At 40.7% G+C, this 15,786-nt stretch overlaps 1 protein-coding gene across 1 annotated transcript in view; it reads left to right on the plus strand.

Annotated features, from left to right (window-relative positions):
* CCT6B (chaperonin containing TCP1 subunit 6B) overlaps positions 1-14,192 on the plus strand; it is a 43,462-nt gene extending 29,270 nt beyond the window's left edge. Inside the window, exons 9-14 of the mRNA XM_002719228.6 lie at positions 746-842; positions 1,178-1,325; positions 10,544-10,677; positions 11,912-12,014; positions 13,333-13,405; positions 13,916-14,192. Coding sequence (XP_002719274.3) covers positions 746-842; positions 1,178-1,325; positions 10,544-10,677; positions 11,912-12,014; positions 13,333-13,405; positions 13,916-13,988 — 628 coding nt within the window. The 3' untranslated portion in view covers positions 13,989-14,192. The remainder of the gene's footprint in view (positions 1-745; positions 843-1,177; positions 1,326-10,543; positions 10,678-11,911; positions 12,015-13,332; positions 13,406-13,915) is intronic.
* The last annotated feature ends 1,594 nt before the right edge of the window (positions 14,193-15,786 follow it).

Below are 15,786 nucleotides of genomic sequence, written 5' to 3' on the forward strand. Positions count from 1 at the left end.
TGGCTGGGGCTGGGCCAATCTGATGCCAGGAGCCAGGTAGTTCACCCAGATCTCCAACATGAGTGGCAGAAGCCCAGGTATTTAGGCCACCGTCTGCTGCTTTCCCAGGTGCATTAGCAAGGCTTTGGATCAGAAGAAGAGCAGCAGGGACTCAAACTGGCACGCCGAGATGGGGATGCCCGGTGTCACGAGCAGTGGCTTAACCTGCTGTGCCACAATATTGGCCCCTAAAACAGATTCCTAAAACAATACAATACAACACCACATGATCTCACTCAGGTCAAATCTAAGACATTGAGCTCAGAAGTGGGTAGGAGAAAGGTGACTAACAGGGACTGCTGTGGTGGGGATTGAGGCATTGGGGAGATGTTAGTTAAAGCAAAAATGAATAAGGAGGAATAAGGTCAAGAAATGTATTGTGTAACATGATGACTATAATGAACATATTGTGTTAACAAAATGCAAAGAGAATAGATTTTATGTGTTCTTACGCCAAAAATGCTAACGGCGTGAGGTAATGCATGTGAATTATCTCGACTTAGTTATTCTACAATGTGTATATATATATATTTTAAGATATATTATACATGATAAATATATACAATTTGCCAATTAAAAAATTAAAAACCTGCCAACACAATAGGAGTATAAAGCAGCAGCTGTACAGTCCTTTGTGCTGGATATCTCTTTCTCATTAGCCTTTAAGTTTTCTATAACCAAAGTTTACGGTGACATGTCATTTCAGACTGTCTCTTGCTTGTGGCGGAATAGCTGTGAATTCTCTGGAAGACCTCAGTGTAGACTGCTTGGGCCATGCTGGTCTTGTATATGAGCATACATTAGTGAGTATTTCTGTGAACAGTGGTTATAAAGGAACCCTAGGCTGCTTTTTTGACAAACAAACAACCAAAAAAAAAAAATCACAAGACCCACTAAGCTTTTAATTCATGTTTTCCATTTTGAGGTCTAATCCTCAGGACGTATTTTATAGTTTATTTACCTGAATGTTTGCTAAGAGTTCAAGTATAAATTTACTACTTTAGACATACCTTTAGTCATGTTTGATTAGAAAAAAAACCCTTCACTTGAAGATTGGATTCTAATATGTTCTAAAATAAACTAACTCTTGATTTTCGGGAAATTGAATATTAAGGTTATATCTTGTATTATCCTTTAGGGTGAAGAAAAGTTTACTTTTATTGAGGACTGTATTAACCCTCGCTCGGTCACCCTGTTGGTCAAAGGCCCAAATAAGCACACCCTCACACAAACCAAGGATGCTCTAAGAGATGGACTTCGTGCCATCAAAAACGCCATTGAAGATGGTGAGCTCTTTATTTGTGATGGATATGAACCTCAGATATTAAAAAACATTTAAACAAGATTGATTTATATATTTATCAAAAGGCAGAGTAACAGAAAGGGAGAGACAGAGAGAAAGATCAGCCATCCATTGGTTTATTCCTCAAATGCCCACAATAGTTTGGGCTAGATCAGGCCAAAGTCAGGAGCCAGGAAGTTCATCTGGGTCTTTCCAATGGGTGCCAGGAACCCAAGTATTTGGCCTGAGAAAAGCAGTGAAAGATGGTACAAGTGTTTGGGCCCCTGCCACCCATGTGTGAGACCCAGATGAAGCTACTGGTTTCTGGCTTCGGCCTGGCCCAGTCCTGGCCATTGTGGCTGCCTAGGGCATGAAGTAGTGGATGGAAGATCTCTCTCTCTGTCTCTCCCTCTCTTTTAAATGAATGAATGAATGAATTTTTTTAAAAAGTCATATATTCTTTTACACAGTGTAATTGTTTCGAAATTCATTGATGTTAGTGTATCTATCATTAGTTGATTCTGTTTTATTGCTAAATAGTATTCCATTATGTGAATATCCTATAACTTATCATTATCCTATTGATGGATATTTGATTATTTGGAGTTCTTGGCTATTACAATTAAAGCTGCTATGAATATTTGGGTGTATGTTTTTTGGGGACATACGCTTTCATTTCTTTTGGGTAAATGCCTAGGAATAAAATCCTATGGTAAATGTATATTTAACTTTTTAGCAGCTGCCAAGCTGTTTTATTAACTACTATTTCACACCCATCAGCCATGTGAGAGAGTTGAAGTTGTTTTGAATCTTCCTCAATACCTGACGTGAGTAGTCATTTCCATTTTAGCCTTTTAAAAATTAAATAAACATACACTTGGTTTTAATTTGGCTTTTCCTAATGATTACTGATAATGAGCATTTTCTCATATGATATTTACTATTCAAACATCTTTGGTGAAGTTTCTGTTCAAATTTTACGCCCTCTCCAAAAATGGATTTATTTGTTTTCTTATTGTTGAGTTTGAGAGGTTTTTATATATTCTCCATGTAGGTGTTTTATCAAATAACTGATGTGCACTTTTTTCTCATCTGTGGCTTATTTCGTTATTTTCTTAACACTATCTTTCAAGGAGGAGTTCATAATTTTTTTAAAATTTGTATATTTTTCTGAAAGTCAGAGTTACAGAAAGAAAGGGAAAGACACAGAGATCTTCCATCCTGTGGTTCACTCCCCAGATGGCTGCAGGGGCCCAAGCACTTGGGCCATCTTTCTGCTGCTTTTCCCAGGCTGTTAGCAGGGTCCTGGATCAGAAGCGGAGCAGCCAGGACATGAGCTGTGCCCATCATATGGGTTGCTGGAATTGCAGGTGATGGCTTTACCCGCTATGCCACAATGCTGGCCCCCATAAGTTTTTCATTTTGATGAAGTATACTTTATCAAATTTTTATTATGCTTTTGGTGTGGCATATTAAAAATATTTACCTAACATAAGGTCACAAAGATTTTGTATTTTTTTTTCCAGAAGTATTATAGTCTTAGGTTTCACATTTAGGTCTATAACTTATTTTAAAATAATGTTTGTATATGGTACAGGTATGGATCTAGATTATTTTATTGCATATAGATATCAAACTGTTTCAGTCCTTTTAGTTGAAAAGACAATCCTTTTTTTTTTTTTCAAAGATTTATTTTATTTATTTGAAAGACAGAGTTACAGAGAGAGGTAGAGACAGAAAGAGAGGTCTTCCATCCACTGGTTCACTCCCCAGATGGCTGCGACGGCTGGAGCTGTGCTGATCCAAAGCCAGGAACCAGGAGCTTTTTCTGGGTCTCCCACGTGGGTACAGGGGCCCAAGTTCTTGGGCCATCCTCTACTGCTTTCCCAGGCCATAGCAGAGAGCTGGATTGGAAGAGGAGCAGCCAGGACTAGAACCAGTGCCCATCTGGGGTGCTGGTGCTTCAGGCCAGGGTGTTAACCCGCTGTGCCATAGTGCTGGCCTTGAAAAGACAATCCTTTTACCATTGAGTTGCCTTCGTGTTTTTATAAAAAGTCAATTGTTCATATTTGAGTGGTTCTATTTCTGTACTCTTTATTCTGTTCCATTGATCTATTTATCTAAATGTTACTATCATAGTGTTTTGATTACTTTTTTTTTTAAAGATTGTAATTTATTTGAAAGGTAGAGTTACAGAGAGAGAGGGAGCGACAGAGAGAAAGTTCTTTCATCTGCTGGTTCACTCCCCAAATGCCTGCAATGGCCAGATTTGGGCTAGTCTGAAGCCAGGAGCCAGGAACTTCTTTCAGGTCTCCTACACCGGTGCAGGGGCCCAAACATTCTACTGCTTTCCCAGGCCATGGCAGAGAGCTGGATCTGAAGAGGAGCAGCTGGGACATGAACTGGTGCCCATATGGGATGCCAGCACCACAGGCGGAGGATTATCGTACTATGCCACAACATCGCCCCCCTACTATAGCTTTATTGTAAAACTTAAATGGGTAATGTTAATGCTCACCTTTTTTTTTTTTCAGGTTTTTAGGTTATTTGAGTCCTTTGCATTTCCATATTAATTTTAGAATCAGCTTGTCAATTTCTACTAAAAAGAGCTAGAATTTTGATTAGAATTTAATTTTTATAGATCATTTTTGTGGAAAATTGGTATCTTAATATTGAGTCTTCAAACTCATGAACATAATATCTCTCTCCATTTACTTGAGCTTCCCTGAATTTTATCTCAGCAATAGTTTGTGCTTTGTAGTATTTGAGTTTCACACATTTTCTCAGATTTATTCCTATATAATCCATATAATTTGATGCTACTGAATATGGTATTTTTACAATTTCAATTTCTGATTGTTACAAACAGAGAAATACAGTTGATTTTTGTGTCTTGATATTCTACAATCTTGCTAAACTCACTAGTTCTACTAGCTTTGCAAAATAAATTTCATTGAATTTTCTATATAAATGATCATGCTCTTGCTGATAGAGACAGTTTTATTTCTTTTCCAATATGGATCTGGGTATTTTTATTTCTTTTTTTTTCTTTTATGGGCTAGGACCTCCCATAAAATGTTGTACAGAAATGATGAGAGTGGAATCCTTTCCTTACTTCTGATCTTAGTGGGGGAAGCATTAGTTTTGCTCCATTATATAGATTAGTTATAGTTTCTAAAATCTGGCTGAAGAAGTTCTCCCCGTGCCTAGTTTGCTGAGAGTTTTGTTTTTTAAAATCAAGAATAGATATTGGACTTTTGTCAAGTGCTTTTTCTGCATCTACTGGGATGGTTTTTTTTAGCTTCTTTTTAAAATGTTTATGTATGTATTTGAGAGGCAGATGCACACACACATGAACTCCTACTATCTACCCACTTTCCAGATGCCCAAGCCAGGGCTCACATGTGGGTGGCAGGAACCCAACCACCTGAGTCCTCAGTGCTGCTTCCCAGGGTCTGCATCAGCAGGAAGCTGGAGTCCTGAGCCGGGGCTGGGGCTGGGCACTGAATCGAGGCCCCAACCAGGCCTTAGCTGCTAGGCCAAACGCTCACCCTTCCTTTTTGGTTCTCACTGTGCTGAGTTACCCCGACTGCACAAATGTTCAACCAACTTTACATTGATAGAATAAACCCTAGTTAGTTATGATACATTTTACTCTCTTAAATAAGTGGATTATGTTTTCAAATTATTTTAAAATTGTGATAAAATACGTGTAACGTCAAACTCAGAGTTTAAGAGTTTTCAAGTACACAGTTCAGTGGCAGTAGCTGCATTCATGTTGTTGTGTGACCATCACCACTATCCTTCCAAAGAACATTTTTCACCTTGTCAGACTTAACTGTATACCATTGAACGGTGACTGCCCGCTCCTTGCTCCTCTGTCCCCTGTAGCCACTATGATGCTTTCTGTCTCTGTGAATGTGACTACTCTATGTACCTCATATGAGTGCAATCATACAGTATATTTTGTATGTGTCTGGCTTATTTTACTTAGCATAATGTCAGAAAGCATCCATGTTGTAGTGTTGACCAAAATTTTCTTTTTATGGCTGAATAATAGTCAATGGGGGTACTTCAAAAAGCTCATGGAAAATGAAATTTAAAGATAATTTGGGGGCAAAAAAAATTGAAATCAATGCATAATTTTTTCACAATGTACATTTTCTGCAAACTTTTTGAAGATCCCTCAAATTGTATATATAAATCATATTTTATTTTATCTTCATCTATTGATGGAAACTTATCTTTGGCTATTGCAGATAATGTTGCTAAGTATATTTTTTATATATTGGTGTACTTGATGAGCTAAAATTCTGTTAAGAATTTTTGTATCTATTTATAAGTGAAATTGGTTTCTATATACTTTTTTTTAAAAAAAAAATTTTATTTATTTGAAAGACAGAGTTAGAGAGAGAGGTAGAGCCAGAGAGAGAGCAGGTCTTCCATTCTGCTGGTTCATTCCCCAAATGACAGCAACAGTCAGAGCTGAGCTGATCTGAAGCCAGGAGCCAGGAGCTTCTTCCAGGTCTCCCATGTGGGTGCAGGGACCCAAGGAGTTGGGCCATCTTCTACTGCTTTCCCAGGCCATAGCAGAGAGCTGGATTTGAAGTGGAGCAGCCAGGACTCAAACTGGTGTCCATATGGGATGCTGGCATTGCAGGCTGGGGCTTCACCCTCTAGGCCACAGCTCTGGCCCATGTTTATATACTTTTTAAAAGAATGCATTTATCCTTTTTGGTGTTAGAGTGATGTTGTCCTTATAGAATGAGTTAGAAAGCCTTTGTCCTATTCAGTCTTTTTAAGGTGTTCAATTGTTGTGTAGGCTTGGTTTATTTCTTCCTTAAATGTTCAGTAGAATTTGTCGTAAAACCGTCTGAGCCTGGAGTTTTCTTTGTGGGAAGGTTTTTTAACTACAGATTCAATCTCTTTAATAGCTATAGGGCTATTCAGGTTTAGTAGTAGTTTGTACTTCTCAAGAATTTGTCCAGTTCACCCAAGTTAGAATCATTAAACTATTGCTCATGAGCTAAAACTAGTTTCCTATCTGGTTTTGGTAAATACACTTTTATTGCAACACAGTCATATCCATTTTTTAATGTATTATCTGTGGCCATTTTTGTGCTACAGTAGAAGAGATGAAGGGTTGTAAAAGAAATGGTATGGTCCACAGAATCTAAAATAATTTTTAAAAGTTTGATTATTTCTTTATTTGAAAGGCAGAATGATGTGGAAGGGTGTTGCTGTTGATTTCTCAACAATGTTGCAGTGGATTAGTTTCTGAGAGGAGCAGCGTGGTGCAAGAGGTGTGGAGTCACCACACAGACCCCAGGAGTTGGGTGAAAGTGGGCTTGAGGCAAGCAGCCCATAGACTCGTTTATTTCAGTTGAAACTACATCTTATATAGCCAAGACCAGCCAATCTGGTCAAGGGGCGGTCTATGCCCCAACCAATCACAGCCTGTTGCCAGGCAGTTTCAAAAGCCATCCAATCACAGCCTGTTGCCAGGCAGGCTCCATTGCCAGGTGGGTTTCAAAGCCATTCCTGAGTAACTGACGCTGGCTTGCCAGTGGCCACCTTGGCATGGCCTTCTCATTCCACCACATTTCCCCCTTTTCTTTTTTTTTTTTTTTTTTTTTTTTTTTTTTGACAGGCAGAGTGGACACAGAGAGAGACACAGAGAGAAAGGTCTTCCTTTGCCGTTGGTTCACCCTCCAATGGCCGCCGCGGCCTGTGCTCTGTGGCCGGCACACCGTGCTGATCCGATGGCAAGAGCCAGGTGCTTCTCCTGGTCTCCCATGGGGTGCAGGGCCCAAGCACTTGGGCCATCCTCCACTGCACTCCCGGGACACAGCAGAGAGCTGGCCTGGAAGAGGGGCAACCAGGACAGAATCCGGCGCCCCGACCAGGACTAGAACCCGGTGTGCCGGCGCCGCAAGGCGGAGGATTAGCCTAGTGAGCCGCGGCGCCAGCCTTTTCATTTATTTTTGAGCAATGGGAGGAGAGATTTCCATCCAGTAGAACAGCCAGGGCTGGATCAGACTGAAGTCAGGAGCAAGGAACTCCATCTGGGTTTCCCACATGGGTAGCAGGAACTTAAGCACTTGGGTCATGATCTGCTGCCTGCCAGGGTGCACATTCGCAGGAAGCTGGATGGGAGCAGAGGCAGGACTTGATCTCAGGTAGTCTGATACGGGATGCAGATGCCCAAGCAATGGCATAACACACTGTACCACAGTCCCTATCCCTAATATATTTATTAACTGCCCATTTGCAGAGAATTTGCCAACCTCTAATAGAAGTTTTTATATTTTTACATAAAGTTGTTCATAATATTCCTTTATTATTCTTAGTAGCTGTAGAATCTGTTGTGATGTCACTTCTTATTTCTGAAGTTTGTCATTTTTATTTCATTAATTTCCTCTCTGGTCTTTACTATTTCCTTTCTTCTACTTACATTAGGTTTCTTTTTTTATAGAAAGCTTTTATTTAATAAATATAAATTTCATAAGTACAACTTTTAGATTACATTCGGTTTCATTTGCTCTTCCTTGTCTGGTTTCTTAAGGTGGAAGCCGAGTTCACTGGTTTGATAACTTTATTTTTTTCTAATCTAGGTTCTACATTTCTGTTTAGGGGTAGGAGTTTGGCCTAGCAGTTGTGATACCCGCGTCCTGTATTGGAGTGCCTGGCTTCAATTCCTGGCTCCAGCTCCCAGTTTCAGCTTCTTGCCCATGCAGACCCTGGGAAGCAGTGGTGATGGCTCAGACAGCTGGGTTCATGCCACCCACACGGGAGACCTGAATTGAGTTCCTGGCTGCAGGTTTCAGCCTGGCATGGTGCTGGTCATTATGGGAGTGAACCTCCAGATGGGAGATCTGTCTCTGTCTCTTTGCCTCTCAAATAAAAAAAAAAAAAACCAACTTAAATAACATTTAAAAAAATGGCTGCCAATTCTTTAAAATAAATAAATAGGCTGGCCCCGCGGCTCACTAGGCTAATCCTCCGCCTTGCGGCGCCGGCACACCGGGTTCTAGTCCTGGTCGGGGCGCCGGATTCTGTCCTGGTTGCCCCTCTTCCAGGCCAGCTCTCTGCTGTGTCCCGGGAGTGCAGTGGAGGATGGCCCAAGTGCTTGGGCCCTGCACCCCATGGGAGACCAGGAGAAGCACCTGGCTCCTGCCATAGGATCAGCGTGGTGCGCCGGCTGCAGCACGCTGGCCGCGGCAGCCATTGGAGGGTGAACCAACGGCAAAAGGAAGACCTTTCCCCCTGTCTCTCTCTCTCACTGTCCACTCTGCCTGTCAAAAAATAAAAATAAAAAAAAAATAAAAATAAAAATGAAATAAATAAACAACCACATTTCTCTTCAAGAAGTAGCAGCCCACAGATATTCACAGGGGAATGGGATCAAGGAAATTTGCAGTTACTTGCAATCTCTTTCTGAAGTTGGTTGATAGGTACAAGAGTATATTTGTCTATTTGTACATTTTTACCTTATGTATATAAATATAAGGATATACCAAAAAGTTCATGGAAAATTGAGTAAAAAGGTAAGTTGATTTTGTTGTAAAGAATTTTAAATCTATGTGTAAAAGAGATCTTCAAAAAGTTCATGGAAAATATTATGAAAAAACTATGTATTTCAAAATTACTTTCTATCAAAATAAATGTTTTAATTCAATTTTCTGTGAACTTTTTGAAGTGCCCTTATATTCTTTGAGTGTATTCCAAATTTAAAAAGAAATGTATTCATCTATTTATTCTCATTCTTTTAAAACTAATTTTATTTGAAAAGGAGAGAGAGAGAGAGAGAGAGAGAGAAAACACCAGACAGATACTGAGAGAGATCTCCCATTCACTGGTTTGTTCCTCAAAGGTCTGGAACAGCCAACACTGGGCCAGTCCAAGTCAGAAGCCTTGAACTCAGTATGGGTCTCCCACATGGGTGGCAAGAACCCAGGTACGTGAGCTTCATCTACTACCTCCTGGGTGTGCATTATTAGGAAACTGGTATGGAGAGCAGAGCCGGTACTTGAACCCAGGTACTCTAAAATGGAATGTGGATGCCCAAGGCAGTAGCTTAACTGCTTGAGCAAAACACTAGACTCAACAAGGAGCCTTTAAAGTGCAAATAGGACATAATGATGTAATTATCTTGTGGGTAAACAACGATTTGAGTAATTTTGTTGTGAAATGAGGTGGAGGAAGAGTGAAATATTTAAAAAAATGATATGATAAAAGGAGTGATTACTTTTATATGATTTTGTTTTAAACATGGTTGATTCCAAAGCAAGTCAGCAATGATTCAAATAAGAGTCATACACTTTATAAAGTCATGCAGCAGATGTAAAAGTTGTGTACTTTTGTGAAAAATATTGGGTTTAATCAAAACTCTGGCCTAGGGGCTGGCGCCATGGTGCAGGAGGTTAATCCTCTTCCTGCAGTGCCGGCATCCCATATGGGTGCTGGTTCTACTCTTGGCTGCTTCTCTTCCAGTCCAGCTCTCTTCTGTGGCCTGGGAGAGCAGTGGAAGATGGCCTAAGTCCTTGGGCCCCTGCACCTGTGTGGGAGATTGGGAGGAAGCTCCTGGCTCCTGGCTCCAGATCGGTGCAGCTCTGGCCGTTGCAGCCATTTGGAGAGTGAACCAAAGGATGGAAGACCTTTCTGTCTCTCCCTCTCACTGTCTATAACTCTACCTCTCAAATAAATAAATAAAATCTTTAAAAAACAAGAAACCCTGGCCTTATAATAACAAGACCACCCAGATTTTTGTCTTAGGTAGTTCTGCTTCAATACAGAAAACAAATACTCATTGAGTCCCACGTATCCCATACCAAAAACTGTTTTTCAAATCAGTATTGCAATCAGTTAGCTGCCACTATAAATTATAAATAACCACCTTTTAAATGTAGTCATAGAAAACTAACAAAGTAACATGAAGGAACGTCTAGTCTTATTTGCCAGAGTAATAAGCTGTTTGTGGCCAGTTAGCTGCACTATACTCCATGATTTAACTTCAGCATGCCTCCTATGCTCCATAAGACAACTGAGTAGTAACTGAGCTGTGCCCTTTATTTGATTTTGAATACATTTCAATACGTTATAGAACTAGGCAAGATAATAGAACACACTTGAATAGCTAATTGCTTCTCTCTGTTTTTTTTTTTTTTTTTTTTTCTTTCCCTGCATGGCATGTCTTACCAATCATTTTTTTTCTTGCAACAGGCTGTGTGGTTCCAGGGGCAGGTGCAGTTGAAGTGGCGATAGCTGAAGCCCTTATTAAGTATAAGAGAAAAATAAAAGGAGGAGCTCGTCTTGGAGTCCAAGCTTTTGCTGATGCCTTACTAATTATTCCCAAGGTACAACTACCCTAATGGCCAAATAACAACTGGTTAGGCTTCAAGGTGCTTAATTACAAAGTGTTTGCATTATGTAACAACAGAGTAGAAAGCCAGATGTTTATTCACATTTCCTCACACAGTTTTCTTTTTAGACATTTTACAACTAGAGCAGGGAAATTTTTGGGATAACAGCTCAGAATCCTTTCAGAAGTTTTATGAAACAGCCAAATTACCCCCTTAGGTCCTTTTCTGAGTTTGAAATGTTTAGGACTTAAAATTTAATTAGATTTTAGGCTAGATCTTCATTTTGGTGGTGGTATCCAAAGTGTAACCACTTTAAATTGTAGAAAGGGAGGACTTTAGGCTGTTCAGTATTCCCAGATATTGCCAGTTTGCAATAGTCATTGTTGTTATAACTCCCAGGAAAAGAGAGAAATCAGATTTCTTTCCATGTGATGACGGAAGGATAGAGAACTATCTTTTCCTGAACTTGGCTGTGAACCACCTAGAAACACAGAAAACCATTTCTAATATGCTATTACCATGAATTAAAACGTCACTGACAATTCAGCAAAGTCCCTTTGATATTTGCAATTAAAATTATTCACAGTTTGTGGGCTATTTGTGAGTCAGATATCTATTTTATCTTTCCTCAAAGCAGCAACACCAGTAGTAAGTAATGACCATGTCGCGGACCTAAATTGGCAGCGCTGGTATCCACTGGTGGTACCTTTCTCTCTCCCCCTCAGCTGGTGGCTTGGGAGCACTCACAGAGGAGCGAGGCTGGGAGTGCAGGTGCCTCCATCCCTGCTGCCACAGGTCTCTCCCGCTCTGAAGAGGAGGGGCCCGAAGGGCTGCAAATATGGTAGCTTTCTTTAGTAGGAGCCTAGGAAAAGCTGGAAGACACGAGGCTAGCAATGATACAGGAAGCAAAGATGCTATCCTACTTACTTCAGAAAAATATTTTGTAGGAAGCAGAATTAATGTGGTGGGGGAGGGGAACTCTGAAGTCCTCAGAATTTGGGGTGGTGAGCATAGGGGAAATATTGAAGGAACTACGGGAGCTACTAGAAAGAAAAGATGATAATTTGATGTCGATTAAACGTGAAATTCTTCAAAAGGATACGGCAACTGCATTATAGATGTATTTTCCACAAGACTAAAGAGTAGTGCCTTATTTTTATGTTTGATATTCAAATATGTATGTGAAGTTATTCCACATACATATGCATTATTATTTTTATTCATGAAGGTTCTTGCTCAGAATTCTGGTTATGACCTGCAGGAAACACTGGTAAAAGTCCAGGCTGAGCACGTAGAATCAAAACAACTTGTTGGCATAGACTTGAATACAGGTGAGTGTGTGAAGAAAAACTGGCTGCTAGTAAAGACACAGGGGGTTCTGCGGTGATGCAGGCTTTAGAGTAAGGGGTTGACGGCCTGGTGACTTTAGTCTTTATATTTTGGGTGCCTTTACTCTCATGCTTCTTAAATTCATTCCTTTAAGAAATAGTTATGGAGTGCTTATAATTAGCTTCTTGGGATTCACATAGAACAAAACAGACAAAAATATCTGCCCTTGGGAGCTTACGTTATAGTGGGGGAAGACAGGCAACAAATACCAACCTTAATAAATAAGTTCCTTTGGCATTTGAGAAAGTAACAGATTTGACGAGAGAATGAAACAACAGTAGGAGGGTGATCACTGATAGGAGGGCTGGAGGGGGCCGCAGTTGAAGACGTTGGTCAGAGTCGGCCTGGTTGAAAAAGGGGGAGGAAGGGAAGAGGTAGGCATGGGGGGACTGGGGAGTATGTCGTGGATGGGGAACAGCCCGCGGAGAAGCCAGTGTCTTGGGTTTTTGAGGCGGGTGGGTGGGGGGAGGAAGGGAGAGTGCTGGTAGAGGGTCGGATCACACGGAGGCACCTGTGCTGGTCTGGGACTCATTGCTCCTGCAGGGGAACAGTGAGCAGTGTGGGGCAGCCGTGTGACGTGGGCCAGCAGGCTCACTGTGGCTGCTGTGCGCTTTGTGGGGGGAGTCAGCCGAACAACCAGAGGGTGGAACGGCCACCAGCTGCATGGGAAGGCTGTGCGCAGAGAAGGTTGTGGGTGAGAGGGCATTAGCACTGTCTCAGGGAAGTCTGTCTGAAATGTCTGTCATCTTTCAAGTAACACAGTAACTCCAGAAAGAGGCCTAGGCTGGAGGTAGAGCCTTAGGGTCATCGGAATATCCATCCATCCATCCATCCATCCATCCATTCATTTACATACACAGGTATCTTTATTACACCTATATAGACAGCTATATATGCACATGGTTTAAATTCAGAAGCCCGGATGAGATCCCCTCAGGAGTAAGTATATACAGAGAAGATCTAGCACTGAACCTTTGGGTACTCCAACATGAAGGTTCAAGTTAGAAAAGGAGTCCCGGATGCAAGTAAAACACCCAAGGAGTGTGCTGTCCTGAAGACAAGTGAGGAAGAGTGGTCAGAAGGTTGTGATCCATGGTGTCAAGTGTCACTCGTAGATGAAACCCGACAACTGGCCACTGGATTTAACAACACAGAGGTCATTGATGACCTTGGGCAGTGTGTCAGTTGTTATTAGACTGTACAGTCAGCATTAATACAGCATGTCAGGACTGCAGTATTAAGATGGCTTGTATTTTGCAGGTGAACCAATGGTAGCAGAAGATGCAAGGGTTTGGGATAATTATTGTGTGAAAAAGCAACTTCTTCACTCTTGGTGAGTCTGTAGGCGTAAGAGAAAGACCTTTGGGCTATAACTGATAACATTAAGCTTTTGCTATCCAGTGATAGAAACTAGCTTCTGTTGTTGTATAGGCTCTTTTATATTTAGTTTAGTTATAGTTTCTTTTACATTTTAGTTTAGTCTCTATTTTATAAATTATAGGAATGGTTGACTTTACTGGTTTTTTTTTGAGGAAGCAAATTTTCTGAAATAGCACCACATACGCCTAGCGGGGAAAAATCAAATGATGTGCTTAAAAATAAGTTCAGTTTTGCTGGAATATAAACCAGCCTTCTACTTTATCAGCAAAGGAAGCGCAATTATAAATTATAATTTGTAATCGCTTTGTCTCAAAGTCACACTCCAACATCGCTGCAGAGAAAAGTATCCTTCATTGCTGCAGATTGTTGGGGGGCGGGGGACAGGAAATGAGGGAGGGGGAGTGGGGGAGGGGGCAGGGGGAGGGCTGGCAGGCTTTACTTATGCTCTCATCTTTCTCCTTAGCACAGCGATTGCCACCAACATCCTCCTGGTAGATGAGATTATGCGAGCTGGGATGTCTTCTCTCAAAGGGTGAATTCAAAATCAACCCCTCCGGAAGCGGAGATTTAATATACCCTACATCCCACTGCTGTTGTATAGCCTGGGCCAGTCCTAATCTTTGACATAATAAGTGCAGTTAATATCTTTCTGTCCTACCAGTATTAAAAATATTTCACCGCATTATGAAGAACACCAAAATATGTTCACAATAAAGGAATGATAACAAATATTTTCTCTAACAGTGCTGTTCCCCCACCTTTATTGTATGGTATTACAGTTTTCATCAGATAGAACATGCTGTGATTCTTAGACCTTTTGGGCAACTTTTAATTAACAAACTATGGAGTACAGGTTTTAGAGCATACCAGTCAATTTCCACTAGATCAGAGGGTACAAATACTCTACTCCCCCTCCAGATTCTTTCAGTAACCTCTTGCAGCCACTCTTTTTCCTATAAATATGGCCTGATTGTATCAGTATAGCTTTGGATTGCCCTGACTCCCAACCCTGACTTAATTTATTTTGTATGTAGTTTATTCCTTTTAGTTAGGTCCACAGCTTATGCTACTGTGCCAGCTCTGGCCGCTCTCTGACCAGATGGTGAAGTACGGAGCAGGTCTCATCTGGAAAGGTGGGCGTTGTTGGCGCCAACTCAGAAATAATTGTTTTTGGCTTTAAATGTAACTGTTCTGTATAGGTATTTATAGCAATATCTTTCTTGTTCAAAATTCTAGGATTAATCTATTGTATTTTTTTTGCTATTATTAGGCCTCTTGCAGTTAACTTCTTTTTGTGGATTCAAGTTGATGAGAGATTAGAACATGACAGGTGCATTAGCAGAACTTCGGCCTAGTTGTGCATATAGGAGAAATTTCCTTTAACCATTTAATGTGTTTGTTCAAAGTCTGCTTTTCCTACCTAATATTTTGTCAATATCTTTCCAGATCAATAATCATCCCGCTGAACCATCAGTTATTCATGGTTGCATGCCATTTCATTGTATGATTATAAAACAATTTATTTTACTAATTGTTTTAAATTTTTTGTCATTATAGGCAAAGATCTCCTTTCTAAACTTCTGCCTTATTTTATAGTAGGGGCCTTTAGAAATAGGTATGCCATGCAAATTGCCAGACCTTTCCATGTACAATGTTTAAATGATGACACATTTTAAATATACACAAAGACTAAAAAATAATAAACACCTTTATACCCTTTAATTCACTTTAACAAATGGTAACATTTTGCAATTTTTGCTGTAGATTTTCTTTAAAGAAATAAGTCCAGGTATTGTTAAAGAACCATTTTTCTACCCCTATTAGATGCTTCCCCCACCCTTTCTCCATAGAGGTAATCTTTGATCTCTGGGCACTTTTCTTCTACTTGTAATATATTTGCATATGTCTGTTACAATGTAAAATATCCTATCTGGATTTTTAAAATGCACAAATAGGGGCAGATATTGTGGCACATCAGGTAAAGCTGAAGCCTGCGATGCTAGCATCCTAGGTGCTGGTTCGCGTCCTGGCTACTCCACTTCCGATCCAGCTCCCTGCTCCTGTGTCTGAGGAAAGCAGTGGAAGATGGCCCAAGTGTCTGGGCCCCTGCCACCCACGTGGGAGACTGAGGTGGGAGTTCCAGGCTCCTGGCTCCAGCCTGGCCCAGCCCCGGCCGTTGCAGCTATCCAGGCAGCGAACTGGCAGACGGCAGAGCTCTACATCTCTCTGTCTCTTCCTCTCTCTCCATAACTCTGACCTTCACATAAAGAAACTAATCTTTAAAAAAAAATAAAATGTAGAAATGATACCTTATATAGACATCCTGCTGCTGTG

The sequence above is a fragment of the Oryctolagus cuniculus genome, chromosome 17, assembly GCF_051225735.1.
Source record: "Oryctolagus cuniculus isolate XC-2025 breed Fujian yellow rabbit chromosome 17, ASM5122573v1, whole genome shotgun sequence".
Lineage (NCBI taxonomy): Eukaryota > Metazoa > Chordata > Mammalia > Lagomorpha > Leporidae > Oryctolagus > Oryctolagus cuniculus.